Source organism: Lampetra planeri, chromosome 48 (assembly GCF_965212315.1).
Source record: "Lampetra planeri chromosome 48, kcLamPlan1.2.h2, whole genome shotgun sequence".
NCBI lineage: Eukaryota > Metazoa > Chordata > Hyperoartia > Petromyzontiformes > Petromyzontidae > Lampetra > Lampetra planeri.
The window spans coordinates 3,867,578-3,895,417 of record NC_136154.1 but is presented as its reverse complement, the minus strand read 5'-3'; the positions used below and the strand labels follow the sequence as shown (position 1 = coordinate 3,895,417).

Below are 27,840 nucleotides of genomic sequence, written 5' to 3'. Positions count from 1 at the left end.
CCGAGACAGAAACCAAACCACGATCCATTGCGGACATCAGAAGAAGACATCCGAATCTGGCTGAGGCAACAAATTGTAAGAGCATTTTCAGTCCTCTTGTCCCTAGGCTTCTATTCAAGCCAAAACCCCAGGCCACCGACTTTAACCAGAGATCTGTAAACTCTTTTTGTCCTCCCATCCCCTTGGCGATCGTAGCTGTGGGCCAGACTACGGCCGCGTGGTGACGCCCAGCGACGCGGACAAGGTGCTGGCGGAGGTACCGTGCGACTTCCTGCGTGGCGCCCAGTCGCCCTTCGCCCCGTGCTTCACGACGGTGCCGCCCGGGCCGTACTTCGCCAACTGCGTGTTTGACTTGGCCGTGTCGGGCATGGATGCGGCGCTGCGCTGCTCGAATCTGCTGGCATACTTCGACACGTGCCTGACACACGAAGTGGTGCTTGCGGAGTGGAGGGCGGCCGCCAACTGCCGTAAGCGAGGGAAATTTCACCACGCTTTCGACAAAAAATGAAAGCTACCAAACTTCCATTTTTGGTTTGGCCTAGTATAGTCCCGGTAGTTTTAGAAAAACTGCGTGTGTGTGTCTCTCCGTGTTTGTGTACGTGCACAGCGCTGGCGTGCCCAGCTCGCAGCACGTACAGCACGTGCGCCCCTCCCTGCCCATCATCGTGCGGCCTACCTGCAGCCGCGTGCCCGCGGAGCCGCAGTTGCGCCGAGGGCTGCGTGTGCGACGCCGGCTTCTTCCTGCAGGGCGGCACGTGCGTGGCGGCGGCGGACTGCGGGTGCACGCACGACGGCGTCTACAGAGACGTGAGCTCAATGCGAACACTGTCACACTGAGATAAACACTCACCCTACCACTCACCCTATCACTCACCCTACATCACGACAAGCGGGGTCCTAACACCAACACCATATGCTGGTGAGAGTCTGCAGGTTGAAGCAGTGTGGCGTCTACAGATATGTGAGCACAACAACACTCACACTACTAACTTTAAACCAGCACTGACACCACTGCTATCACCATGTAAGCTCAACACTCACGCTATGTCTCTATAAGTATATACAACACTACAAGCAACCCCATGAACCTTAACACCACCCCCGCATGATGCGAGCCCTGTGTGTGTGCATCTGTCGTGTGATTTCAGGTGGCCGAGTCGTGGTACACCCACGACTGCTCGCGTCGCTTCACATGCCGCTCCCAGGGGGTGATCGTGGAGGAGGCAGGCGGGTGCCATGGGGGACAGGCGTGCTTCCTCAAGGAGGGCCGCTTCGGCTGCCACCCAGGTACCCATCCACCTCCACCCCCCCCCCCCCTCTTTTGCCAGGGCCACCCACGCAGGGGCACCTTCACTCATAACCCCTTTTCCGCTGGCACAACTGAGCCGAGCCAACGGCAGGGTATCTCACGGTGTGGATTGTTTTATTTGCCGTGCGGAGTCGGAAACAAAGTGGGATTTGCTGGTTTCAACAAAAGATCTGAATGTGGCTCGGGGCCAAGCAGGGCCAGGAGCGGGGTTAATGATGCATTCTTTTTGCGTGAAGTCCGATATAAGGAAGCCACCAGAGCTATGCACATTTAACTTTAGATTGAGGACTTACTTCTTGAGAACTTATTTTTGTGCATTGGTTTGTCCTGCCTCCGCACCTCTGATCAGTGCGGTTGGCTACGTGCAGTGTGAAATACGTTCAACGTACCGACAGACGTACAATACACCATGAGGATACAGCATCACCATGTCCCATACCCGCGTCCGCGCTCGTTCACCGCGTGCGAGGTCAAAAGCACGGCTCGGTTTCTCCAGTGGAAACACTTCCCGGTGGCTCCTCCCTCCTCCTTCTCCTCCCCCCCCCCCCATAGCGGAGGTGGAGTTGTTGTGTGAGAGAGAGCGCATGTCTGTGCGTGTCCCACGCGTGCTGATGCTGAACTACACGGTGAACGACATGCGACTCAATGACCCCACGCTGCCCGGCTGCTCCCTCGTCGACGACGGAGACTTCATCACCTTCGACATCGGCATCGACGACTGCGGCACCGTCTGCCAGGTAACGCGTGCTAGGCATTAATGGAGTTCCCCCTTGACCGATCGCATGTCGACTCGTCGGCGTAGATCGGTCGGATGATCAATGGATCAACTGAGAGAGCGACCGATGAAAACATTCATTCATCGGGCCGATCGAATCGACCGACCGGCTGGCTGACTGATCAGCTGAGTAATCCATCAAGGAACGAATCCTTCGACTGACTGATTGATCGATTGACTGACTGATCAATTGGCTGATCAAACAACCAACAAAGCCATCAAGTGACGAATTGGCCGACTCAATAATCAGTCAACCAACGAGTCCAGAAGAAGACTCATCCACCAATCAACAGACTATTTCACTTTCTGGTTCATCAACCGTCCAACAATTAAAACCACCGACGATTTGATTGTTGCATTGGAGTAACCTCGAGAGATGAACACTTCCTGGGGATGCCTTATGTGATGTGTCGAGAAGCTATCTCCCTCGCCTGGTATGCAGCAGGTCGTGGGTTCGATCCCGACCCTGATGCCTGTATATTTGGAGTTTGCATTGCTCTTCTCTCCCTGTGGTCGCGAGGATTTTTCTCTGGGTATTCCTCCTTTTTTCCCCCTCTGCGTTTAGAATCAACATCACCGCGTGTTCAGAGTATTTGGCTGCTGCTATACATTTCCACGTGATGATGATGATAAGCCACTTTGTTGAGTTGCTATCGTTTGTGATTGCCAGGGTCGCTTCTGAAAAAGAAGCTAAAATCTTGGCGGGCTTAACCTGGTAAAATGAAACAATAGTTAACAGTTAAGCTAAACCAGTGGTACACGGATACTGGCCATCGATGGAAGCGTTGACGTGTGACCGTCTCTCTCCCCATTGGCTTCCCTCCCCTCCCCGTACAGGAATCGAACTCGTCGATGATTTTCTCCCAGATGCTGACGCTCAAAGACCACAAAGAAGGCCAAGTGATCACGCGCAACTTCAAAGACATCGAGCTCCTCCTCACGTACGTGCAGGCCTGTGTTGTGCGAAATATATGGATAGGTGCCCACTAAGTGCACTTGCCACGTACGGCCTGTGTCAGCTGTATGGGGGACCTCTGTCTTTGCGTGGGTGTGTGTGTGTGGGTGTATGGGGCGGTGTCGTGGTTGGCTATGTGTGGCACATTAGGAATGGATCGCTCTTTTAATTGTATCCTTGTGCAGCAAGGGAGTAAAGTGTGGTTCTGTGAAAGTCCTGATGTGCTGTGCAGTGCATCAATGCATGTGTGTACAGCAGCATGTGATGACCGAGTTGGGCCTGTAGGTGGCTAGCAGGGTTAATGAATAACCGCACGTGTAAACCAGCCACATGGTTAATGGCGACTCGGAAGGAATGCTGTTCGTGACACGTGCTGTTGCATTTTACAGAGTGACGGTGCTGTTCTTCACAAGATTGCTATTAACCACAATAAATGTGCTTGCCCTCGATTTGGAGCACCTGCCCACGTCCTTCATTTCGAGTGTGCAACATATGCTGCACGACAAACCCGGCGACCCGAGTTCGATTCCCGCTATCGGCCAACACCGGTGACGATTATCTGAACCGGCCCTGGGCCTCCCTTAGGTTGACCTCAGCCTCAAATAACTTGGTAGACATAGGCGACCGGGCGTGGTGCTGACCACCCACCCCATCGTGTGCCATCCCAGCCTTCATAGGTGCTCCTAGCTAAAGGCTACATGGGCGATCTTGTCTTTTGTGCATGTATGGGGTGAGGAGCGGTAGTCTAGTGGTTAGTGCATTGGGCTACGAATCCGGCGGTCCAGGTTTGATTCCCGCTCGAGACTTACATCAGTGGCAAACTATCCTGGGCCGCCTCTAGGTCAACTTAGCCATAACTTAGTACCCGGCAGGCAGTGTGCAAACATCAGTAGCGGGGAGACAAAGGCGACCAGGTGTGGTCCTTGCCACACCACCCCCTTCTACTCGCTACTCTCACAGCACTTGCCGCAACAGTCTGTTAGAGGCTACACGGGTGGATCTTTGTCTTTGTGCATTGGTGTACGCGGTCGGCCGTGTGTTAAAGGGTTGCTGCGACGCTACGATGTATCAAACACCTCACTGATCTCGTCAAGGAGCACAAACCATCATCGCGCGCACTCTGGTCATTTTCGCAACAGCAGCGGCGGCTTTTGGCTGGCTATCGAACAAAGACGGTGCTCCACTGCATGATCGTGCGGCGCTTTCAGATGCGCTGCTGCTTCTGCGGCCGTCTGGAATGCTCTTCTTTCCGATATTAGGAAGCTACTGGAAGCTATGATGCAGTTTTTTAAATCATCATCATCATCATCATATAGATTGACAAACTAATTTCTATAGAACTGCTGCTTGTCGTTGTTGTATATTAGTATGTTGTCCTCCCCCCCCCCCGCACCACAGATTAGCCGCGGTCGGGCCACGCACCAAACACATACATCGCTTTGCACAGCAAGCACAGACGTCGTATCCCTCCGTTTGCCCTCAGATGTGTGTACGACAAGCGCAAGAAGCTGGCCATCAGCTTCACTCCGGACACGAGCAGCATCTTCATCACGGAGAAGGGGCTTGGGGACTTCATCTTCACCATCGACCTCTTCACCACGGACGCCTTCGCGCTCGCCTACAGGCAGGGATCTTCACCGCTCACCATAATCGGGGGGTAGGGGGAAGGGGGTGGGGTGGGCAGCCACGGTGGCTAGGAGATGTTAACTACCTCGCCCGGTATATAGGAGGTCGTGGGTTCGATCCCGACCCTGACGATGCCTGCTACTGTTATCTATGTGGAGTCTGCTTATCTCTCTCTCTCTATTCCCACGGTGGCTAGGAGATGTTAACTCCCTCACTCAGTATACAGGAGGCTCATGGGTTCGATCCCGAACCTGATGCCTGCTCTATATTTGCAGTTTGCGTCTCTCGCTCATCATCATCACGGTGGCTAGGGGATGTTAACTACCTCGCCCGGTATACATGAGGCCGTGGGTTCGATCCAGACGCTGACGATGCCTGCTGCTGTATATTTGGAGTCTGCATGTCTATCTCCGGGTCATCCGGTTTTCCCCTCTACATTTAGAATCAACATCACCACGCGTTTAGAGTATTTGCCTGCTGCTATAACTTTCCACGTGATGATGATGATGATGATAAGCCGCCTCTTCGTTGAGCCGCTATCATTTGTGATAGCCAGGGTCGCTTCTGTAAAAGAGCTACATGATAGCTCAGTGATGGGCCTTATCTGGTAAAGTAAAAACTGTTTAATAGTTTTATAGTTGATAATCCCTTCCCCACTGGTAGACCCGAGTAGAGGTTGCATGAGATTAGCCGCTTGATGCAGGTGATATGGATGTCGCATGTTTCAAAACAATTCCCAGAACGTCATTCCTTGACTGTTATTACTGACATCACGCACACTTGCATGTATGTGCAATCAGTTCTCCTCTAACGCCGCGTGTGGTATTAATAACGCGAATTTTATGACAGAACGTGATGGTTAATGTATTGTAGGGGGACCACGTTTTTCATAACATCGGATGCGAATTGGATGTATCGCGCAATTGAGCGAATGGAGCTACGTCGCAGCATGAGTAGGAACAAGCGACCGTATGTACGGCTGCCTCCGTGTAGCATCGTCATTGCACAAGGCATCGGGATGCTGCTGGATGCTTCCAGACGCTACCTGACCGCGCCTCGGACTTTGCTCGGGCCTACGTTGAGCGTCACGTCGCGCGTTACCATGGACAGTGCTTTACCACCCACCTACATTAAATATTATTATTGATTTAGTACAACGCGATTTCTCCATAACGCAGTGTTTTCCAGGAGCGCAACTACCAATACCACGTTATAGAGCAGAACGGAGACTGCACGTTGGATTTCTTCAACGAACGTACGTGGCCAACCAGAGGTTCTGTGATGCCATGGTCAAACCCTGTCTGAAATGAGTCTCCTTCCCACACCCCCCCCCCGCCCGCCATGTCTACAGGAGGAACGACTTCCCTGTGCACTACAAGAGGAACCAGGAGATTTACCTGCAGCTCACCGTCAAGTCCACCCTGAGCATCACCCTCTTCGCAGAGAACTGCTACGCGACACCCAGCGGTGACCCCAGCGACTCCATCCGCTACGACCTTCTCAAGGACGGGTGAGTGGGAGGGGGGGGCGTTGATCTTAGTGGGGGAGTGCGCGAGGCTCCGCCAGGACACTTGGTTTGTGAGCTTCTGGTGGTGATAGAAATGCCGTTGCTGCTACATGCAGGGGCTCCTCTACTTACGAGGAGCTCCTCGTAAGTTCAACCGCCGCACAAGACCTGGTGGCGGTGGCATCTACATCTGCAGAAAGTGAAGAAACCAGTGGCATCTACATCTGCAGAAAGTGAAGAAACCAGTGGCATCTACATCTGCAGAAAGTGAAGAAACCAGTGGCATCTACATCTGCAGAACGTGAAGAAACCAGTGGCATCTACATCTGCAGAACGTGAAGAACCAGTGTCATCTTCATCTGCAAAACATGAACAACCAGTGTCATCAACATGAGGATCGTTAAGAAACCAGTCACATCTACATCTGCAGAACGTGAAGAAACCACTGGCATCTACATCTGCAGAACGTGAAGAACCAGTTTCATCTACATCTGCACAACGTGAAGAACCAGTGTCCTCTACATCTGCAGAATGTGAAGAACCAGTGGCATCTACATCTACAGAACATGTAGAACCAGTGGCATCTACATCTGCAGAACATGAAGAACCAGTGGCATCTACCTTTCCAGAAAATTAAGAACCAGTGGCATCTCCATCTACGGAACATGAAGAACCAGTGTCATTTACATCTGCAGAACGTGAAGAACTAGTGGCATCTACATCTACGGAACATGAAGAACTAGTGGCATCTACATCTATGGAACGTGAAGAACCAGTGGCATCTACATCTGCAGAACGTTAAGAACCAGTGGCATCTACATTTGCAGAAAACATTGAGAACCAGTGGCATCTACATCTACAGAATGTGAAATAAAAGTGGCATCTACATCTGCAGAACGTGAAGAACCAGTGGCATCTACATCTGCAGAACGTGAAGAACCAGTAACATCTACATCTGCAGAACGTGAAGAACCAGTGGCATCTACATCTGCAGAACGTAAAGAACCAGTGGCATCTACATCAACATAACGTGAAGAACTAGTGCCATTTGCATCTACAGAACTTGAAGAACCAGTGACATCTACATCTGCAGAATGTGAAGAACCAGTGGCATCTACATCGGCATAACGTAAGATGGCATCTACATCTACAGAACTTGAAGAACCAGTGCCATCTGCATCTACAGAACGTGAAGAAGCATTGGCATCTACAGCTGCAGAACGTGAAGAACCAGTGGCATCTACATCTACAGAACATGTAGAACCAGTGGCATCTACATCTGCAGAACATGAAGAACCAGTGGCATCTACATCTACAGAACATGTAGAACCAGTGGCATCTACATCTGCAGAACATGAAGAACCAGTGGCATCTACATCTGCAGAACATGAAGAACCAGTGGCATCTACATCTGCAAAACGTTAAGAACCAGTGGCATCTCCATCTACGGAACATGAAGAACCAGTGTCATTTACATCCGCAGAACGTGAAGAACTAGTGACATCTACATCTATGGAAAGTGAAGAACCAGTGGCATCTACATCTGCAGAACGTTAAGAACCAGTGGCATCTACATCTGCAGAACGTGAAGAACCCGTGGCATCTACATCTGCAGAACGTGAAAAACCAGTGGCATCTACATCTGCAGAACGTGAAGAACCAGTGGCATCTACATCTGCAGAACGTGAAGAACCAGTGTCATCTACATCTGCAGAACCTGAAAAACCAGTGGCATCTACATCTGCAGAACGTGAAGAACCAGTGGCATCTACATCTGCAGAACGTTAAGAACCAGTGGCATCTACATCGAGAGGAGTTTTTACAACTTTTAAAACTATTACCCCTAGCTCAGCGTACACGCCGTACAACGCGTTTGGAATCGACATGAGTAAAGTTTACTTACTAGGAACCTGTGGATACGAGATGGCCCACTTGGTTGAGCTACTATCATTTGCGAGGGCCAGGTCGCTTCTGAAAAAAAGCTACATATCTTAATTGGGCTTTACCTGGTAAGAAGAAAAAAAAAGAAAGTTTTTAGTTTTATTTGTACATTTGTTTGTTAAAGTGACGTGTTTTTCCGCGCCGCTATCGAGTTTGTGAGTATTGTTGTTGTTTGCTGTTATTGTGGCCACGTTTTGACCCCGTGGCCCCCCTCTACTGAACGTTTTTGAGAAATGTAGTTGTACAGCTCATCGGATTCCTCCTGCTGCAGTCTAAATAAATATTACGATTCTGATGTAGATGCAACGAGCGGTCCGCACTGTCGTCTTCGGGGGGTATCTGAAGGCCGCATCTATGCGGGGGGTGGAGCGCTCACGTGACACTCAGGCCTGTACTCAGCACCTGGCTTCGCCACACAAAATGCTGATGATGCTGAGGATAATGATGCTGCTGATGATGCTGCTGTGACTGATGATGGTGATGATACTGATGATGGTGACGCTGCTGATTTCTGTCCCCCCGTCAGCTGCCCCACTGACCCCACGTGGAGGAGCTACAGCAGCTTCCTGAAGAAGAATCAGTTCAGCTTCACGGCGTTCAACTTAATTGGCAACTTCCACCAGGTCCGCCCGCTTAGACAAGGCCATTACGATCCACCCGAAACAGGAGGTCAGATGCTCAGACCCAGGGCTCGAAATGATTCGCTCAGAAGTTTCCCTTAACGGGGCCATATTGAGCCACCCGAGAGAGATTGAGGCTACTTGAAAAGCGACAATGGTGTAGCCTGTCCATCCGGACTGTCTCTCTCTCTCTCCTACCATAATCGGGACGAAATAACAGGCCGGCTGATGGGAGAGCATTAGGGGGGGATGCGGGGGGACATCCGATCGCGTTTGGGTTGCGTTGTGTTGCCGGTTCCCCCTCTCCGCGTCACGCGGCTGGGTTGATATGGCCGGAGAAACTTCACGAAGCGGGAACACGAAGAGCGGCGGGGTGGGGGCCATGGCATGGAGAGTTGACCTTTAAAAGTTGCTCTTTCGGGGGGGAGGGGCGGGGGAGCATTGGAGTCTCTGCTAGTTGTAACGGGAAGATTTCTCCACATACTCTGGTTGGCCGCCTGATGATGCTGCCATAATATAGGATTTTTGGGGGGGGGGTTGATGGCGTAAATATAACGTGCCGTTTAACCCACCACCACCAGAAACAGCCAATTAGTAAGGTTTTGTCATGTAAACAAAACGCCAATTATTTACTAGTACAGCACTAGTGTGTAGTGTAGTGTATAGTGTAGTGTATAGTGTAGCATACTAGTACAGCACTAACCGGTGTGTTGGAGAGCAAATCCACAGCATTTACAATCTGAGTGGCGCAGACAGAGAGAGATAATGATGCAGTCCGAATGTACAGCAGCAGACATTTTCAAGGGGTCGAACCCACGACCTCTTATATACCAGGCAAGGTAGTTAAAATCTCACCATGGGGAGAGAGAAAGATGCAGACTCTACATACACAGGAGGCATCGTCGGGGTCATAATTAAACCCATCACCTCCTGCATACCAGGCGAGGGAGTTAACATATCCTAACCATGGGCGCTCACAGTGGCTAGCAGATGTTAACTCCCTCGTGGGCACCCACGGTTACTAGGAAATGTTAATTATCTCATAGGCGCCCACAGTGGCTAGGAGATGTTATCGAGGATATTTAAAAATGTTTCGTTACATTTCTATGTTTGTCTCTCCCCGGCCGGCAGGTGTTTGTCCACTGCGACGTGATCGTGTGCAAGGTGGGAGAGCCCAACACGCGGTGCCAGCAGGGCTGCCTGCCGGCCGGGGGGGGCTCGGCGAGGCGCAGGAGGAGCGCGGAGGAGGGCACGGTACAGTCGGAGGTTCACACCATCTCACGGGGGCCGCTGGTCTACGGGGAATCGTTGGAGCAATCAACCGGAGGAGGTAACCCACCACCACCTTCCCCGCACAGACACACAACAAACTAAACTATTTCGATTTAAAGCTTTCGTGACTGCAGGGATTCATCTTCTTGGTTCTTTCAGTAAAGTCACGTAGAAGGAAAATAATAAAATAATAAAAATACTACATAATAAAATAATTCTCACGACGTTTCGGCCACAACGCAAGCAGCCGTCTTCAGGTGGAGAACGACGTTTCGGCCAAAACGCAAGCAGCCGTCTTCAGGTGGAGAACAGGTCTGTCAAGTAGACTCTGTCTACTTGACTCTGTCTACTTGACAGACTCTGTCTACTTGCGTTGTGGCCGAAACGTCGTGAGAATTATTTTATTATGTTTTATTTTTATTATTTAATTATTTTCCTTCTACGTGACTTTACCGAAAGAACCAAGAAGATGAAACTAAACTATCTCAACATCTTAACATGCGTTTACGTAGCGCCTCAAGGGATGGCGCTGTACGGTGAACTAACTCTGGTACAAGATGGGTTGGCGAGATGAAACAAGATGAGTGGATCGGATGTGTGTGTGTGTGTAAAATGAGGCGGTGGTGTAGTGTTTAGCGCTACGCTGCGCTACGAACCTGGCGACCCGAGTTCGATTCCCACTCGCGGCCAACACCGGTGATGATTATCTGAACCGGTCCTGGGCCTCCCCTAAGTGGATTCAGCCTTAAATGAGTACCTGGTGCGGTGTGTAGAAATCATCACTGGGGAGACAATGGCGCTGTTGGCCACCCACCCCCTCGTGTGCCACAGTGCCCGCCTTTGTAGGTGCTGCTACTCGCTAACAGCACTCGCCCCAACAGTCTGTTAAGGATACACGGGGGATGGATTTTTGTCTTTGGTGGTGGTGACGAAGCGTGGAGATGGTGCGTGACCACGGGGAGTCGGGGGGGACGGGGAAGGCGGCGTTCGTGCGAGTCGGGAGGACAACAAGGGGAGACGGATGGGTGGGGAAAGAGAGAGCAAAGCTATAAACTCCATAAGAGTGTATTGTGTGGGTTAGATCGCGTCAAATATGAATGTGCGTCGTCGTAAAACCTGCCACTGCCACCCGACACGGCCAATTGAATCTGGGTTTATCACTTAAACAAAACCTGGCCAATTCGTTACTAGTGTAATGTGTAATACACTGAGGCGCACACACTAACTGAGAGGCAACATATTTAATAAACAACCTACTATGAACACTTGGGTTCTGTAGCTAGGTGGAGCTATACTGTCGCTATGTGCATGCGCGTTAACCCTAGCGAACGGGCAAGTCGGCACACACGCTCTCTGACCCACGATTCCCAGCTAAGGTTCAACCGATGAACGGAGAGTTGACCTGCTGACATAGATGTATGTTAGGGTCCTGTGCAGGCATTCCACAACGCCGTCAGTCTGCAGGTGATAGGGCGAGGTGCAGACCTTCTCGGTACCCAACAGGTCACACACCTCCTTGAGCAGTTTAGATGAAAAAATGTTGCCCTGATCCGTCAGAAGACATTCCGGGGCTCCCTTATCCAACACGTACCCGTGGAGAAAATCGTCCGTGATCGTCGCAGTCGACTGGTCCGGCACCGGCCAGGCCATTGGCCACTGCGACAGGTACTCAACACCGACCGAGCATGTCGAGTGCGATGAGCTAATTCACATGGGATACGTTAATACAGGTAGGAACAACAGTTCCACACTGCCCACCAGGGAGTATTTGTCTGTCTGTCATGCATAGCTACGCCCTCGATTTGTATTTCATAGAGCGCTTCGGGCGGGCTTAGCACCACGTGACGCTCCGCCCCACGCAGCTTGCACCGCGTGACACTGATCGCATGAATGCGCTGTCCAACCAAGTTCATACCTGTCCACTCCGAAGGAACATGTTTGATTGGAAAGGGGGACAAGCCAGTTTTGGCGGAGATTTTCGGCGGGCACATTCAGTGCATCCTCACAACACATTCTGAACATCAGCAGCCATGCCGGGCCAGAAAAAGTTGAGGCAGAGAGTGGACAGGGTCTTTTGTATACCCAGATGCATAATGCGTTAATTTGTCGCCCAGATCAATTTACCCCACAAGATGGTGGGAACGACCACATTATACTTTCGTAATTCCGCGTCCCATCTCATCAGGAGGCCCCCTTGAAGGATCACCGTGGACAAGGCTCGTCGGTTCCCGCCATCTTCGGAGTCCCTAACACGGCGCCTAATATTTAATAAGGAGGCGTCCTCCACCTGGAGTCGCCCCCATTCGGTGTTTGTGAGACCGAATGTGTGGTCCCGCATGTCAGCCGCATCTGTGTGTGCAACGTTAGCTGCAGCGACAACAGTGCGGGTGGTATTGTATAAGCGTGCTTGCATCATCCCACACCCGAAATGCACGCGCTGGTCTCTGGATGGCAATCCGTGACAGAAAGTCAGCATTTACGTGGCGAGTGCCCTTTCTATAGGAAACTACGAACGTGTAGTCCTGAAGGACCTCAAGCCAACGGGACAGCTGGCCCCAACGGCTGTTCAACATGCAGTGCGTACTGCAGAGCCGCGTTATCTGAGCGCACCACAAACTTCCGTCCATAGAGGTACGGACGGTACTGCTGGATGAAGTAGACTATCACCAGCAGCAACTCTCGGCGCGTAATGCAGTAGCGCTGCTCCGCCGGAGACAGCACCCTACTCCCATATGCAACCACCCGCTCCACTCCGTCTACGACCTGCGACAACGCGGCACTAATACCTGTGTTGCTAGCGTCGGTATCAAGGATGAGGGGCAACGAAAGATCGGGGTACCAACTTGGAGGCGCGTTGACCAGGCCATCTTGCAGCGTGGCAAATGCAGTCTCCTCCTCCCCCCCCCCCCCCCCACGTAAATTTATGTCCCTTTGCCGTGAGGACATGGAGTGGCTTAGCGATCATGGCGAACCCGGGGACAAAACGACGATAATAAGAGGTGAACCCAACAAAACTACGCACATCACCCATCGACTTGGGGGTTGGCCATGTGTGCACGCACGCAGTTTTGTCCGGGTCTGTTGATATCCCGGATTCGCCAACGATGTGGCCTAGGTACCGGACCGATCTTTGCAACAGATGCCACTTCTGCGACTTAAACTTCAATTTAGTAGCCCGCATTTTGAGAAAAACTGCCCGCAACCTCTGCAGGTGCTCTTCGAAAGTACATCCGAATACAATGACGTCGTCGAGATCAATAAAGCACACATCAAATTGTAGGCCTGCCAATACCAGCTCCATTAGCCGTTGGAATGTCAACAGGGCTGAGTGAAGTCCCATCGGAAGCCAGTTAAACTCAAAGAGCCCTTGGGGTGTGCGTAATGCACTTTTTGGTCTAGAGCTGTCACCCAGAGGCTATTGCCAAAACTCCGACAGCAAATAGAGTGTGGAGACCAACCACGCTCCCGACAAGGCATCCAATGAGTCATCCATCCATGGGAGCCAGGTACGCATCAGCCACGGAGGCTTTGTTGAGTTTGAGAAAATCCACGCAAAACCTGAAAATGCCGTCCTGCTTTTTAACCAGCACAATGGGTGCCCCCCACGGGCTGTTGGACAGATAAATTATGTCGGCAGCCAAGATCTCGTCAACTGCTCGGCACACATGGTCCTTCTCCTTGGGACTTAAACGATATGGGTTTTGCCGAATGGGGACGGAGTCACCTGTATAGATATGGTGGTGGTACAATAGGGGCATGCAGCCAATTTCGAATTTTTTTTGCTAAAAACATCGGAGAACTCCTTTTAAGTGCGCACGCAGCTCGGACCCTCTGTGCCTCTGATAAATCTTTGCTCTCGGTACAGAGTGCATCCAACCATGACTCGTCACAGTCCTCGCCCTGCCCGCAGCTGCTGCGACACTCGTATTCCCGCCGTTTTTCCCTTCGCAACACTCAGCCGATGCACGAGCCAAAACCGTGCCCTCTTGAATCACAGACGCATCTGGACCAATGTTCAAAACCTGTGTAATAAAGGACTTCGCCACACACTGCTTGGTCTCCATCACTCTTTATTCTGGTTGACACTCGCACCCCACTGGTCCCGACAGCGGATCAGCTGCTCCTCGCGCGCGCCCGGCACGCGCTCTCTCGTCAGTTCTTTCGCTCCCTCCGCTCCGCACACCGCTGGCCGACGGTGTGCCGAAGCTCCTCCAGCCACATAGCTGATGGCGCGGATTCCCTCCGGCCACCCAACGTGGTCCAGCTTCTTAACTCTACCAACTGACCCGGAGCCCTTCGGGGCTCCCCCCTATATCCCCTTCACCACGTGATCCTGTCTCATCCCTCTCACCACGCCCTTCCGAACCTTCCAGATCCGGCCTCCCCATAGCGCCTTGCTGGCTCCGCCTTTAGGTTCCGCCCCCACTCACCTCGCTTCCGATTGGACCCAAGGTGAGCGGCGGACCTTCACATACACCCCCATACTGGGCTCCGCCCCCCAATACCCCGGGCCGTATGATTGGCCCAGAGCCCAGCAGCGAACCCCACTTACGCTCGCATTACACCTGGATGAAAGGTTATTGATCACTCGCCACCAACGTCTGCGCGTACACCACATTTTGGCCACGAACCGCCTTGGTAGAGGAGGCTAATAACATCCCTTCTATGATCGAATTCTTGTCGAGTTGTTTCTTCAGACATAAGGGAATGAGCATCTGTGCACCGGGGGGACTATTAACCATTCGGTTGGCCATCGCTAGAACCGATGCGTTCGCCGTGCGAAATAGAGTGGGCGATGACAAGAATGCCATTCGGCGGCCCAACAGCAACTCTATGCAGCCCTGATCCACAAGGATCTTTAGTGGCATCTTTTCCATATAATCCGTCCCTAGCAGGCAGAGTACGGCTAGGGATTGGAATCGGGCCCGTCAATCAAATTTCACCAATACATACTGTAGCCGACAACTGGCCAATAATTACTAATGACTGACCCTTGGCGGAAAAAAAGGGTATGGCGCGCGATTTTGGCAGCAAACAATCAAACATAATTTCCGAAATGATCGTTGCCAATGCACCCGTATCAACAAAAATACGTACCTCTACCCCCTCAACGGATGATCTGGCCGCTGCAGCTACAATACGGCGTGCCAGGGCCATCGATTGCATGGGACGTCGCGGCCAGCCCTCGCCCGCAAAACCCGGATTGGCGCGCGACGCACCTTGACAAGAATCCGCGACCCGCGATGCCGAACCCGATGCATGAGGTGCAACAGAGGGCTGTGTGTGAGGTGCGCTGCGACTCGCCTGAGGAGCGTCGACGTGGAGGGTTCTCCCCGTTGAGCGTAGCACATCACGGATGCGTGTCCTGGTAGCCAGCACTTGAAGCACACAATCGGGCCATCCCGCTGGCGAGGGAAATCCCCCATCAGCCGGTCTCGGCCGCCCTGGTGGTCTTCCTCGGCCCTCCTCCACTTTGCAGCGGGTTGCAGGTGCTGCTCACCCGCGTGTGCTCCCTCCTCCGCGGACGGTCCGATGCTCGCCACTACGCCGGCAGGCACGCCGACGGACGTTAAAATGGGCCTCGAGGCACCGCGCAACCTTGAGGGATGTCAGGCCGTCGTCCTCGGTGGCTGGCAAGACGACCTGGAGCTCCTGGGACAGCAGCAGAATTTTCTCCAGTATCAGAGAATCTTGCTCCACCTGGTCCATCCTGCGAGCGCCTGGGTCAGCGTCGCCTTATCGTCGTCAGGGATGGCATCAAACGCCGCCAGCGCGTCACTGTCGAGCGCCTTGGGGAGTGCCCACAGCGCCGCCTCCTCTGTCCACTCTGCCAGCTTGCAGGTGGTGGAGAAGCGATGGCGAAAAGCCTCCCAATCGCCGCCCACAGCCGCGAACTCCCGGATGAAGGGGGGGTCTTTTTAGGCCGCAATCCGTGGTCAGCGCTTTTGGCGGGATGTATGAATCGGCGGGTGCGGTCTCTTGCACATCCTGAAATTTGGCGGGCTCCTACGTGGCACGCATACCAGCAGTTTCCCGTGAGGTGGGAAGCAGCAACAGAGGTCTGCGGGCGCGGCGGCGGCACTTCGCCATCGTCCACCTGCTGCAGAGCAGAAGCCAGAGCTGCGACGGCGGCCAGGAGATCGCTGAGACACTCCTTCTTGGAGTGGCGTTCCCTCCCTGGTGGCGGCGGTACGTGCTCCGGGTCCCACTGCTGCGCCGGCGTCAGGGCTTCCCCTCGCTCCATCACCGGGGCTGCATTACCCGGGCCATTTGCGGGATCACCCCGCATTCCTCCTCTTCGTCCGAAGACGCTCCATGCTTATGCGTCAGCTTCACCTACTAACACCTAACTATTTGGCTACTTTTGACACAATGTATCACATATTACACTAGAGATGCACTCACTCACTGGGAGGCAACGCGTTTAATAAACAACCTACTATGAACACTTGGGTTCTGTAGCTAGGTGCAGCTATACTGTCGCTATGTGCGTGCGAATTAACCCTAGCAGTCAGCACACATGCTGTCTGACCCACGATTCCCAGCTAAGGTCCAATCAACGAACGAAGAGCGAAGAGTCCCAGGACGATCCCCACAAACGAGCCTTGATCCCTGTCGGGGCTTCCCATATATTTCCCTGGCTGCGGCTTTGCTCCACCCTCGGCCACGCCCCCTGCTGTATCAAGGCGGGGGCTCCTGGTCCCCGGTCATGTGTCCCTCAGCCTCCCAGGTAGGTTCCCAGCGCTCAGCAGCACTCCTGAATTAGTGGCTGGCACTAACACTACAGTGACAACATTTGTGTCACTATACGAGTACAGCACTCACCGGTGGTGTGTTGGAAAGTAAACCCACTACTACATATGTGGGAGCCAATGTCCACCCCACCGCCCTCGCCGGGCAGGTGGGGCGCGACATTCGCCCCTTCCACTCCCTACTCCACCGTGTCGGTCGGCTCCCGCCGGGCCCCTGCCACCCACGTGATCGGGCCCCCCCCCCCCGCGCGAGCACCCTCTCTGAGGGACATACTCATACTGCTGACTTACAGCCACACGGAGTTACTCCACACACGCCCGCGTACACCACCACTCGCGCTAACGCGGCGGTGCGAACGCGCGCGTACTTGCAGGCGATAATATCCTAACACGCACACACACCACAGCTAACGTTAACGCAGTCCCAGTGGCACACTAGCAGCCACACCTGCGAGCGATTACCTCAACGAGTGCTCGTGCTGCAGCTCCGCCCTCACTCTCGCCGCGCATCCGCCCACACAGCCGCTCCACACATAAATCACTGACACTACACCAATGCTCTGTGCTAACTTTTATTCATGGCGCAAACCCCGCACTACCCGGAGAGAATATTCTACGAGCAGAGCCCAGCCTACTGCTACCCAAGCCCCAAATACTCACACGCCCTATCACGTACCTCGCAGCTGTACTCACGGCGTCGCACGGACACTGAGAGTCGGAGGGAGGATGACAAAAAAAACCTTGCCTATCACTGCCTCGTAGCAGAACTTGCTGGCATCACACAGATGCTGCGAGCGGCTCGAGGCAGGGCAGCAGGAAGGAGGGAGGGGGGTCTTGGCGACCAAGCTGTTGCAGAAGAGTTTTGTCTTGAATGCCTCGGGTTCCCATTTTTATCCCCCTCACTTGAAAAACCCGGGGTCGTGTTATCCTGCACGGCCAATCGTGCGCCTACCTGTGATTCTCACTCGTTTCCCCTCCCTTACATGGAGCGTTGCGATGGTTACTTCGCGACCTATTGTCTATGCACCTGTACTCATTAATGTCTCACTCAACCTGTTTCATCTGGAAGGGCGTCCGGCTGGCGAATACACACCCCGCTAGTGTGTACTTGGTCTGGGGGAGGTCGTGGTGCTGCGATCCCATGACCTCATAGTCTGCTCTGCTCGCTTAATATTTCACCAAGCCCCCCTCCCCGATGCCGTGTATGACTCATTGCATCTGGCCCGGTGAACCATTGTGCGCCCATACAATTTTAAGCCAATTTAGGGGCACCGCAATGTGACTTGTCCTGTGAGGGTCGGCCAATCTCCTGGCCCCGGGAAACCATGAGACTTTCCTCCTAGGGACCCTTCGGATGAAAACCCGTTGTGCCAGGCGATCCCCCGCCAGGACACTACGTGTGTACCCTGCGTGGGTGGGGGCCAGGGAGGAGTCGTGGTGCTTGCAGAGTTGCTCTGCAGCCGTGGCACCACATAGTCCTCCGAGGTGCCCGCCCCCGTCCCGGGCTGACTGGAGCACCTCTCTAACCAGGTAGCGCCGCAGTGTCCATGGGACCCGCTTGGCTCTCGTTGCTAGTTTGGTGGGTGGTGTGGCTCAGCTTTCCGAGGCACCTGCGGCGGGCTCCGTCTCCACTCCAGAGGCTCTGCCTGCCCTCCGGCGTCCACTGGCTGGGGAACAAACTCAGGGGGAGAGGGGTTTAGGTGCCACCGCGCCCGTCGCATCCTTGCCAAGCCGGGGTCCACTGTGAACTTGGGCCCTATGGGGCCCATGTATGGCGTGAAGCCATGGGGTATGGGGGGCGCGGGGGTTACGGGGCACCCGAGGGGAGGGTGCTTCCACCGCCAGGGACGCCCTCCTGGGCTTTAATTGGCAAACCTTGACCACAATCTCTCGACCCCTCTCCCCGCCTTGGATCAGCACCGTCCAGGGGGAGATCTGCCGCACCACAGTCCAGGGTCCTCGTCAGTAGGTGGTCAGCTTCCCCACCCGTCCGGGAGAGAGAGAGAAGCACGCAAACTCCAAATATACAGCAGACGTTAGGGTTGGGATCAAACCCACGACCTCCCGCATACCAGGCGAGGTCGTTAACATCACAACAGAGCCGGCATGAAACCGCTTGCAACGTCTGTTGAGTTCCCACATCGTGGCGACTCGTTTATTGGCCTCCTATGTGCGTGCGTGCAGGGTCTCCCCAATGGTCTCCAGCATGCAACAGTTTTCGTAAAAATTTCATCTCACAAAATAAACGATCGGATAAATCCCTAGAAAATTAGGCATTAACGAAGATTAATCTTTCGATTGAGAACGAATGCTCACGATCGACCGATTGAAAATGACAACACTTTCCTGGCTCCCGCCCAGCAGAAGACTCGACCCACTAAGTGGATGATTGCAGAGCCACAGCCATTCAACATCAATCAAACATTGCTCACTGAGTGGATGATAGCAGAGGCACAGCCAATCAACATCAATCAAACTCTGCGCACTGATTGGATCACAGTAGATCCACAGCCAATCTACATCAATCAAACTCTGCCACCCACTGTTGTAAAGATATGGCAACTACTGTATTGTAGAGGCAATCACGTGGATTTTGGATTAACTGGGGCAACATATACAGTATCTACGCTTTAAGCACCGTGTGACTTTGAGTAAATATTTCCAAGAATGGCAACGTGTAACAGTTTTTTGTATTATTCATTTGGGCTTAAAGGAAAATCAATGGCGTATTAATTCACGTCAAAATCTTAGTGCGCGCATGATTCATTTGTTAATCTGACCAACCGCGCCGCGGATACATCGAGAGTCTACCGCACTCCTAGCACTGAATTGTACATTCAAGTCTTGGGCAAGCCATTTGATCGCAAAGGGGTTTCCCCAAAACTTGTGCCCGGTTTTGAAGAGAGTTACGTCCCAAACAGCAACCACAAATGGATGCGAACTTTAATTTCCTTAAAAGGCAACTTTCCTAAACCAAGGCCCCCCCCTCTGAATTAATGATTATCCTCGACATAGAGCCTTAACAAGAGCTCATTTGGGCCCTTCCTGCTCAAATAAATGAATGCATCTTTTAAAATGTGAAAATCACGCAATTAAAATTAGTCTACAACCGTACATTTTGAAACAGTAATTTAGTTTCCATCTAAAAATTAACAGGTTCACGTTTTAAGTTCCGTTTTAAAACGACGGAGTGTCAGGCCTCATCTGACGAGGAAAGGGAATTCCAGAGTACGGAGGGAGCCGCGTGAGCAAAGGCACGGGCCCCAGATCTTCGCAGTCACACCCTGAAGATGTTTACCGATTCCCCTCATCAGCCGATCTCACGTGGGGCTTCATAAAGACCGGGCTGGACGTGTGCGTGAGAAAACACTTTACAGCTCATCGGATTCCTCCTGCGGTATAACGTAAAGATTCTGAGATGCGCCGTCGCACTGGGCCCGGCCACGTTTCAGGCGTATCGGATCACCTTGACAATTAGGTTATCTCACGCCGCCCCCCCATCCGTCACAGACGGACGGACCGGAAGACGGACGGAGAGAGCGAATGCGTTTCTCTCTTTCAACATCAGTGGGCGGCGGCGCTCGCACCGGCTTCGGATTCGCGTGGGCAAAACCGCGACGGGGCGACTGTGTGATACCGTGCCTAATTTCTTTCTCCCCCCACCTCTGCCCCACTCCTCCGGTCTCCCCCCCCCCCCTCTCGCCCCCCAACCCCAACAGTGAACCTGAGCCAGCTGCTCACCCCACTGGCCGTGGTGTTTTCAGGTTTCTTCGTGGGCGGCTCCCTGATCTACCACCGCAGACGGCGAGGGCACGGCGGCGGCGGGAACAGCCCCCTGCTGCCCGAAGTCTCCGAGTGACCCCGGGGGGCAAGAGGAGCGGTGGAGACGCGGCCAGAGAGGAAGGATGGATGGGGGAAGAGTTTGGTCACTGTTAGTCCATAAGCCCAAATCGTATAATGTACCTTTCAAAGTCGCATTCACATGATTGGTTCAACTTTCTTTATGTGGCTACACAACAGTCATAGAGTAGAACTCTCGATTATCTGAACTAAATGACTGGATGGCCACGGATAATTCAAAATTGCGTACAATTCAAAAATATAACCATTTTACTCCGACCTCTCTGCAAACACCCACTAGGACAATTCAGTTTGTTAAAGAACAAACCAAAAACATACGGTGAAAAATCGACCCATCAATGGTGTGCGTGCTCAGTGATGACATTTCCCTGGGTCACGCCCAGAAGAAGACTCTGCCCACTGAGTTAATGATAGTAGCCACAGCCAATCAACATCAAACTCTGCCCACTGAGTTAATGATAGCAGCCACAGCAAATCAACATCAATCAAACTCTGCCCACCGAGTGGATGACAGCAGAGCCACAGGCAATCAACATCAATCAGACTCCACCACCCACTGTCGCAACGATATGGCAACTACTGTACTGTAGAGGCAATCACATTTGATTTTGGATAAACAAAGAGCAAACATCATTGGAATCTCATTTGCCAGTAGAAAAATATGATAATTGTTTTTTTTACCCTTTTAACTGGCAACAAAACTGACACCTTTTTTACGAGGAGTCATGTTTGCATAGACCACAATACCTGCAGTCATAATGCAAACAAAAAACATAACTCTGATAATGTATGCACTGTCCTTGAAGTTGATTGGTCCACACCCAAGACAGCTTTCCTTAGAGCCTAGTCTCACATGGTGTTGGACCAGATGACGCCAAAAGGCGCACGGGTGTGGACCAATCAATTTCAAGGACAGTGCATACATTATCAGAGTTATGTTTTTTGTTTGCATTATGACTGCAGGTATTGTGGTCTATGCAAACATGACTCCTCGTAAAAAAGGTGTCAGTTTTGTTGCCAGATAAAGGGTAAAAACCAATGATCAAGGAGCAAACATATTTGTTCGGTTTAAAGCACCGCGTTATTTAGAATGAAAATTTCCAAGAACGTCTTATAACCATTTTCGGATTATTAATGTGGGCTTCAGGCAAAATTCAGAAGTTATAATTTCTGTCAAAATCTCAGTGTGCGCGCAGTTTATCCGCAAATCGGGATAAACCGCACGTGGATCAATCGAGAGCCTACTGTAGTTTAAATCAATGAATTATCAAATAATTGACACAAAGTTTTAACACTGAGGTGACTTTCGCGACCAATATATCCATAACAGAGGTTTATGTTTTTGGGTTATATTGTGTAAATATAAATGTTAAACCCGCCACCACCATCACCCGACACAGGTTAGCACACTGCTCTATGAACCCCGCGCTTCCCGCTCACGGCCAACAACAATGACGATTATCTGAACCGGTCCTAGGCCCTCACCTAGGTCGACTTAGCCTCAAACGAGTACCTGGGTGTGGTGTGTAAAAATCATCGCCACACTGGGCAGAGACAAAGGCGGCCGGGCGTGGTGCTGGCCACCCACCCCCTCGTGTGTCGTTCCGGCCTACATAGGCGCTCACTAACAGCACTTGCCCCATCAGTCTGTTGCAGGCTTTACGGGGGATCTTTGTCTTTGTTCGTGCGTGACCAGTTTAGTGTTACTCTAGACACCAGGGGCACAGGTATTTATTGGCAGAATAAATGGCAATGTACGTTTTAATATAATTCAACCCACGTACCTTATTTTAAATTTGGAGTTGCGTCGGTAATTGGATTGCTGTTAACAAATCAATAAAAAAATATTGTATGTCGTTCAAAGTGTCGTGGCAGTCTGTGTACTCCCCTTATCCCACAATATACCCACTGTTCGTACGTACGCTCAACTTCTCTCGCGCGCCGTTGGCAGCCTACCGCGCAATTTGAATTGTGGGACCCATTTGTTCGCAAAACGAGCAAAATGTTCGCTTAGCGAGCAGAGACCGATCGATTGCGGCGGTAGGGAGGTGGGGGTGGAAGCGCACGTCGGCCCGCAGCTGTTTGCCGGCTCTCTCCTCCTAAGAAAAACTATTAAGATAAAAACTATTTTTGCTTTTGCCAGGTAAGGGCCCACCTAAATTATTGTAAAATCGAGAGGAGAGAGAGATCTGTGGAAGATCAGTGACAAACCAACATTCATAGAAGAGACGACCACAAGTGACATCGGTAATGACTGAAGCCATTGTTTAATAATAATAATGTCAACAACCTGCAACGCGCACAGCAGTCGCTCACTCTCGTAGAGAGAGGACGACTCGGAGAGAGAGGGGGGACGACTCGGAGACATGGAACGACTCAGGACTCAAGAGAAATGGGACTCGTAGAGAGGGGGTAACAGAGAGGGGGTGACAGAGAGGGAGGAGACGACTCGGAGGGGGCGATTCAGAGAAAAAGAGAGAGGGGGACGACTCAGAGAGGACTCGGATGTGCTAGGAGGAACCACAAACGAGGAGCGGGAATGCAGCGGCAGCAGCAGCAGCAGCTACGTAGCTGTGTTGAAGATCTGGCGCTACCAACGATTGCCCAAGCTCTGCGGCCCTCTATGTATTAAGGTGTTTTCAGCCGTATATAGTAGTAGGTTTTTACCCTTTGAAACTGGTACAAAACTGACACCTTTATTCAAGGCATCATTTTTGCAATAACCACAACACAAGTAGTCAAAAAAACAAACAAAAATAAGCAATTCTGATAATGATAATAATATGCACTGTCCTTGATCCAACACCAATGGGGACTAGGCTCTAAAGAAAGCCGTCTCGGGTGTGGACCAATAAACTTCAAGGACAGTGCATATTATTATCATTATCAGAGTTGCTTATTTTTGTTTTCTTTTTTGACTACTTGTGTTGTGGTTATTGCAAACATGATGCCTTGAATAAAGGTGTCAGTTTTGTACCAGTTTAAAAGGGTAAAAACCTACTACTATATTTTGCCACTGGTAAAAGAGATCTCATAGTGTTTTCAGCCGATGAACGGCGCGTGTTTATTCTACGCGTCGGGAGGAATCAAAAAACACTCGTGCGTGCGAGAGGACAACGCTCTATCTCCGCACAGGTGAAACAGGCAGAATCTGCGCTGTGCTGTTCCGGCAGAGCCAAGGTTCTGGGTCCTTCAGCTAAAACGATTTCATCTTACCAGGTAATATGCACCGAGCTCTTTTTCAGAAGCGACCTGGCCACAAATCGCGGCTCAACGAAGTGGCTGATTTCATCATCATCATCACCACCACCATCATCACCACCACCACGTGGACATTTATTGCAGCCAAATACACTCTGAACGCCCGAGGTCGACCCTAAATGTGGAGGGGAAAAAACCGGAGGACCCGGAGAAAAAATCCACACGGCCACGTGAAGATAAGACACGCAAACTCCAGATATGCAGCATCAGCAGGCATCGTCATCGTCGAGGTGGAACCCACAGCCTCCTGCATACCTGGCGAGGGAGGTAACATCTCCAAACCACCGTGGGACCTCCCTCAACACCCACAGGGAAGGAGTTCCAACGCCAACATGTGCGGTGATCCTCGCTGCTGCTGCTGCCGCCACCACAACCACCGTCACCACCCGGCAGTTATTGTTAATGTAAATGATACGGTAGGAACCTCCTGGTTACACCAGCCCACAGGGGATTATTGTGTCCGACCGTCAGTCGTGCATCCACAAATGGGAGGGGTGGGGCTGGGTGGAGATGGGAGGGTGGGGAGGGGCTGGGTGGGGAGGGTGGGGAGGGGACGGTGGGGTGGGGCTGGGTGGGGAGGGTGGGGCTGGGTGGGGAGGGTGGGGAGGGTGGGGAGGGGCTGGGTGGGGAGGGTGGGGTGGGGCTGGGTGGGGGCTGGGTGGGGAGGGGCTGGTCACCCCGTGGTGCCCTTATAAAACTTAACGTTTAACCTACTCACGCCGGCTTGTGCCCGCCCTCATAGTCGGCCATATTTGCGGAATACACCACGCCGCCATTGACCCTGGCCATTGACCGAGCAACCCAACGTTCCTACCAGTTCCCTCTGCAGGAATGTTTGCCAGCACCAAAGTCTGAAAAGTAAGAAAAGGTTTTACCCCTTTCTGGCAATACAATTGTTCGCCTTTTGCCGGTTCTCACGTCTGGCACTGCGAGTGAGACGAGGCCATGGGGAAGGCTGCCATCTCTGGTGCAGGCCAATCAGCTTCAAAGGCAATGCCTATTTTCATTATCAGAGCGTGTGTTTTTGTTTGCATGTTCACCACATTTTGATTTAAAGCTTTCGTGACTGCAGGGATTCATATTCTTGGTTCTTTCGGTAAAGTCACGTAGAATGGAAACAATAAAATAATACAAATATAAAACAATAAACATTCTCACGACGTTTCGAATGCAACACAAGCAATCATCGTCAGGTGTGAAATCCACAGCAAGAAAAAAATATCGTGGATTTCACACCTGATGGTCCACAGCAATAATTGTTTTCTTGCTGTGGATTTCACACCTGACGATGATTGCTTGTGTTGCAGTCGAAACGTCGTGAGAATTTATATTGTACAAATTTTTATTATTTTATTATTTCCCTTTTACGTGACTTTACCGAAAGAACCAAGAATATGTTCACCACATATTACGTGTGGTTAATGCTGGCTCGATTCCTTGCAAAAAGTTTCTGTTTGGTGTTTGGCACGGCTGTTGTATTGGGGGGCCGTCCATAAATGACGTCACGCAATTTTGGGCGATTTTGGGCGATTTTGGACGATTTTTGACCCCCCCCCCCCTCAAATATGACGTCACAAAGCTCTGCCCCTCCCCACACCACAAATAAAACATGCTTCAAATCGCTTTAAACTATTGTCATTGTAGTGCGTATTCAATGTGGCGCTGCACTCTGATGTTGTAGGAGAAAACATTTATTTAAAAGTCAATTTAATTAAGTAGAACGTATTTTGATGTGACGTCACGTTTCTCAACCCCCCCACGCCCCGCTCGTCGTCACAAATCGTCACAATTGTCTGACCCCCCCCCCCCTAGGTGGGTGACGTCAACGGTATGTTGGAGAGCCTTCTCAGCGGCGACAGAGGCGGACGGAACCCACACGGAGGGTTTACCCCGTTCACGCAAACCGCTCGCTCGCCCGCGATGCGGGCAAAGCAATGGCGTGGGGCGGCCATCCCGTAGCGCGATCTCACCCGGAGCGACTCCGGTTGAATAAAGCGAGGACGGTGACGACGTTCCCCCAGACGGCCCACGGCAAGACCGTCGGGCAGAGGTCGCAATCGGGTACCCGATACCCGTACCCTACCCGATACCCGGCCGGGTACGGGTACCCGTTTGTGACCCTGGTGCGGCCGGGTACGGGTAGACCGTGAGTCACTGGTGAGTATCCTTTGGTTATTCATAATCAACGTTTTTGGGTTTAGATCGCGTTATTTTTAAATGTGTCGTAACCCTCCACCACCTGACACGGCCAATCAGTAAAAAAAGTGTCACGTTGACAAAAGACAAATTAGTTCACTGCTTTAGCCCACAGGTGTGTTGAAGCGCGAAACCCACCGGTGGGCTAAAGCAGTGAACTAATTTGTCTTTTGTCAACGTGACACTTTTTTACTGATTGGCCGTGTCGGGTGGTGGAGGGTTACGACACATTTAAAAATAACGCGATCTAAACCCAAAAACGTTGATTATGAATAGTACCGTACCACGTCGTCGTCCACTCATTGACATGCTAATTTTTTCTCTGCCCCCTCCCTCTCTCCGCCCCCGCCCCCTCTCTCTATTTAAGGCCTCGTCACAGAGACGATCTCTCTCTTTGTGCCGATACGTGTTCTCTCTCTGTGTATTTTTGTGATATGTCTACTTATATGTCTGTCTATAGTTTTCTGGTTAGATTTTTGTTGCTATTTCTTTTATACCTGATGATTGCTTGTGTTGCAATCGAAACGTCGTAGTATGCTATTATTTAATTTATTATTTTATCTTTATACGTGACTTTATCGAAAGAACCAAAGAATAATTCCTGCAGTCACGAAAGCTCCAAATTTAGATATCACTGGTGAGTCACCGTGTGTCACTCATTTCCCAACGTCTTGTCTCTTCTCACAATTCAAGTTCCTAGAATCAACCCACCAACGCCTGCAACATGGCTTCATTCCAGAGGTCGCAATCGGGTAGCTGATACCCGTACCCTACCCGATACCCGGCCGGGTACGGGTGGCCGGGTACGGGTACGGGTAAGGAATCAAAACCCATTTGCGACCTCTGCCGTCGGGGGGGCAGGTGCCGTTTCTAGAGCGGCTGCCATTGTTAGACGAGGCGGGCGCCATGCCGGCATCCGTGCAGCGCTACTGAAGGAGTTGTTTTTTTATTTTCCCAATTGTGCATCAACATCATCATCATCGCCGCCGCCGTTGTCGTCATTGTCGTCGTCGTCACGATCATCATCTTTCGATTTAAAGCTTTCGTGACTGCAGGGATTCATCTTCTTGGTTCTTTCGGTAAAGTCACGTAGAAGGGAAATAATAAAATAATAAAAATAAAACATAATAAAATAATCAGACGCTGTCTTTCCGACAGACCTGTTCATCACCTGAGGACGGCTGCTTGCGTTGTGGCCGAAACGTCGTGAGAATTGTTTTATGTTTTGTTTTTATTACTTTATTATTTCCCTTCTACGTGACTTTACCGAAAAAACCAAGAAGACGATCATCATCGAGCATCTGCATCTTTTGCTACCATGGTTGGTGTCGAGCGGTGGGTCTTAACCTGGGGAGGGACAAACCCCCCTTGGGTGCCCTTTCTGGGGGCAGTGAGACACCCCATGAGCGTACCAGAGATGTCCTTTTGGGGGGGTAGCGAGACACTGCCAGAACGCTTTTTGAGAAGGTAACTCGAAAACACGAAAATGAAGCATGGCCATGTCACAACTTACTTTGTCTTACCGAACCCTGTGTGTTTATTAACATTGTAACATTGTTTAACGATTCAGATCCAAAGGGGTTCAAGGCTGCAGGAAAGGTTGAGAACTACTGGTGTAATGGATGTGGTGGTTTCAGGCTCGCTGCCCATAAAACTCGGCCATCTCCCGGGTTTGTGACTATGTGTGTGTACGTTGGGGGAGCGGTGGTGGTAGCGGTTAGCGCCACGCTACGAACCCGGCGGACCCGAGTTCGATTCCCGCTCA

General features: G+C 51.7%; 1 protein-coding gene across 1 annotated transcript in view; it reads left to right on the top strand.

Moving 5' to 3' along the window:
* LOC144733871 (IgGFc-binding protein-like) overlaps positions 1–22,475 on the top strand; it is a 70,360-nt gene extending 47,885 nt beyond the window's left edge. The window contains exons 26-35 of the mRNA XM_078615878.1: positions 196–467; positions 608–807; positions 1,149–1,287; positions 1,862–2,046; positions 2,922–3,025; positions 4,523–4,663; positions 6,017–6,175; positions 8,640–8,736; positions 9,865–10,063; positions 20,477–22,475. Coding sequence (XP_078472004.1) covers positions 196–467; positions 608–807; positions 1,149–1,287; positions 1,862–2,046; positions 2,922–3,025; positions 4,523–4,663; positions 6,017–6,175; positions 8,640–8,736; positions 9,865–10,063; positions 20,477–20,616 — 1,636 coding nt within the window. The 3' untranslated portion in view covers positions 20,617–22,475. The remainder of the gene's footprint in view (positions 1–195; positions 468–607; positions 808–1,148; positions 1,288–1,861; positions 2,047–2,921; positions 3,026–4,522; positions 4,664–6,016; positions 6,176–8,639; positions 8,737–9,864; positions 10,064–20,476) is intronic.
* Positions 22,476–27,840: the final 5,365 nt, after the last annotated feature.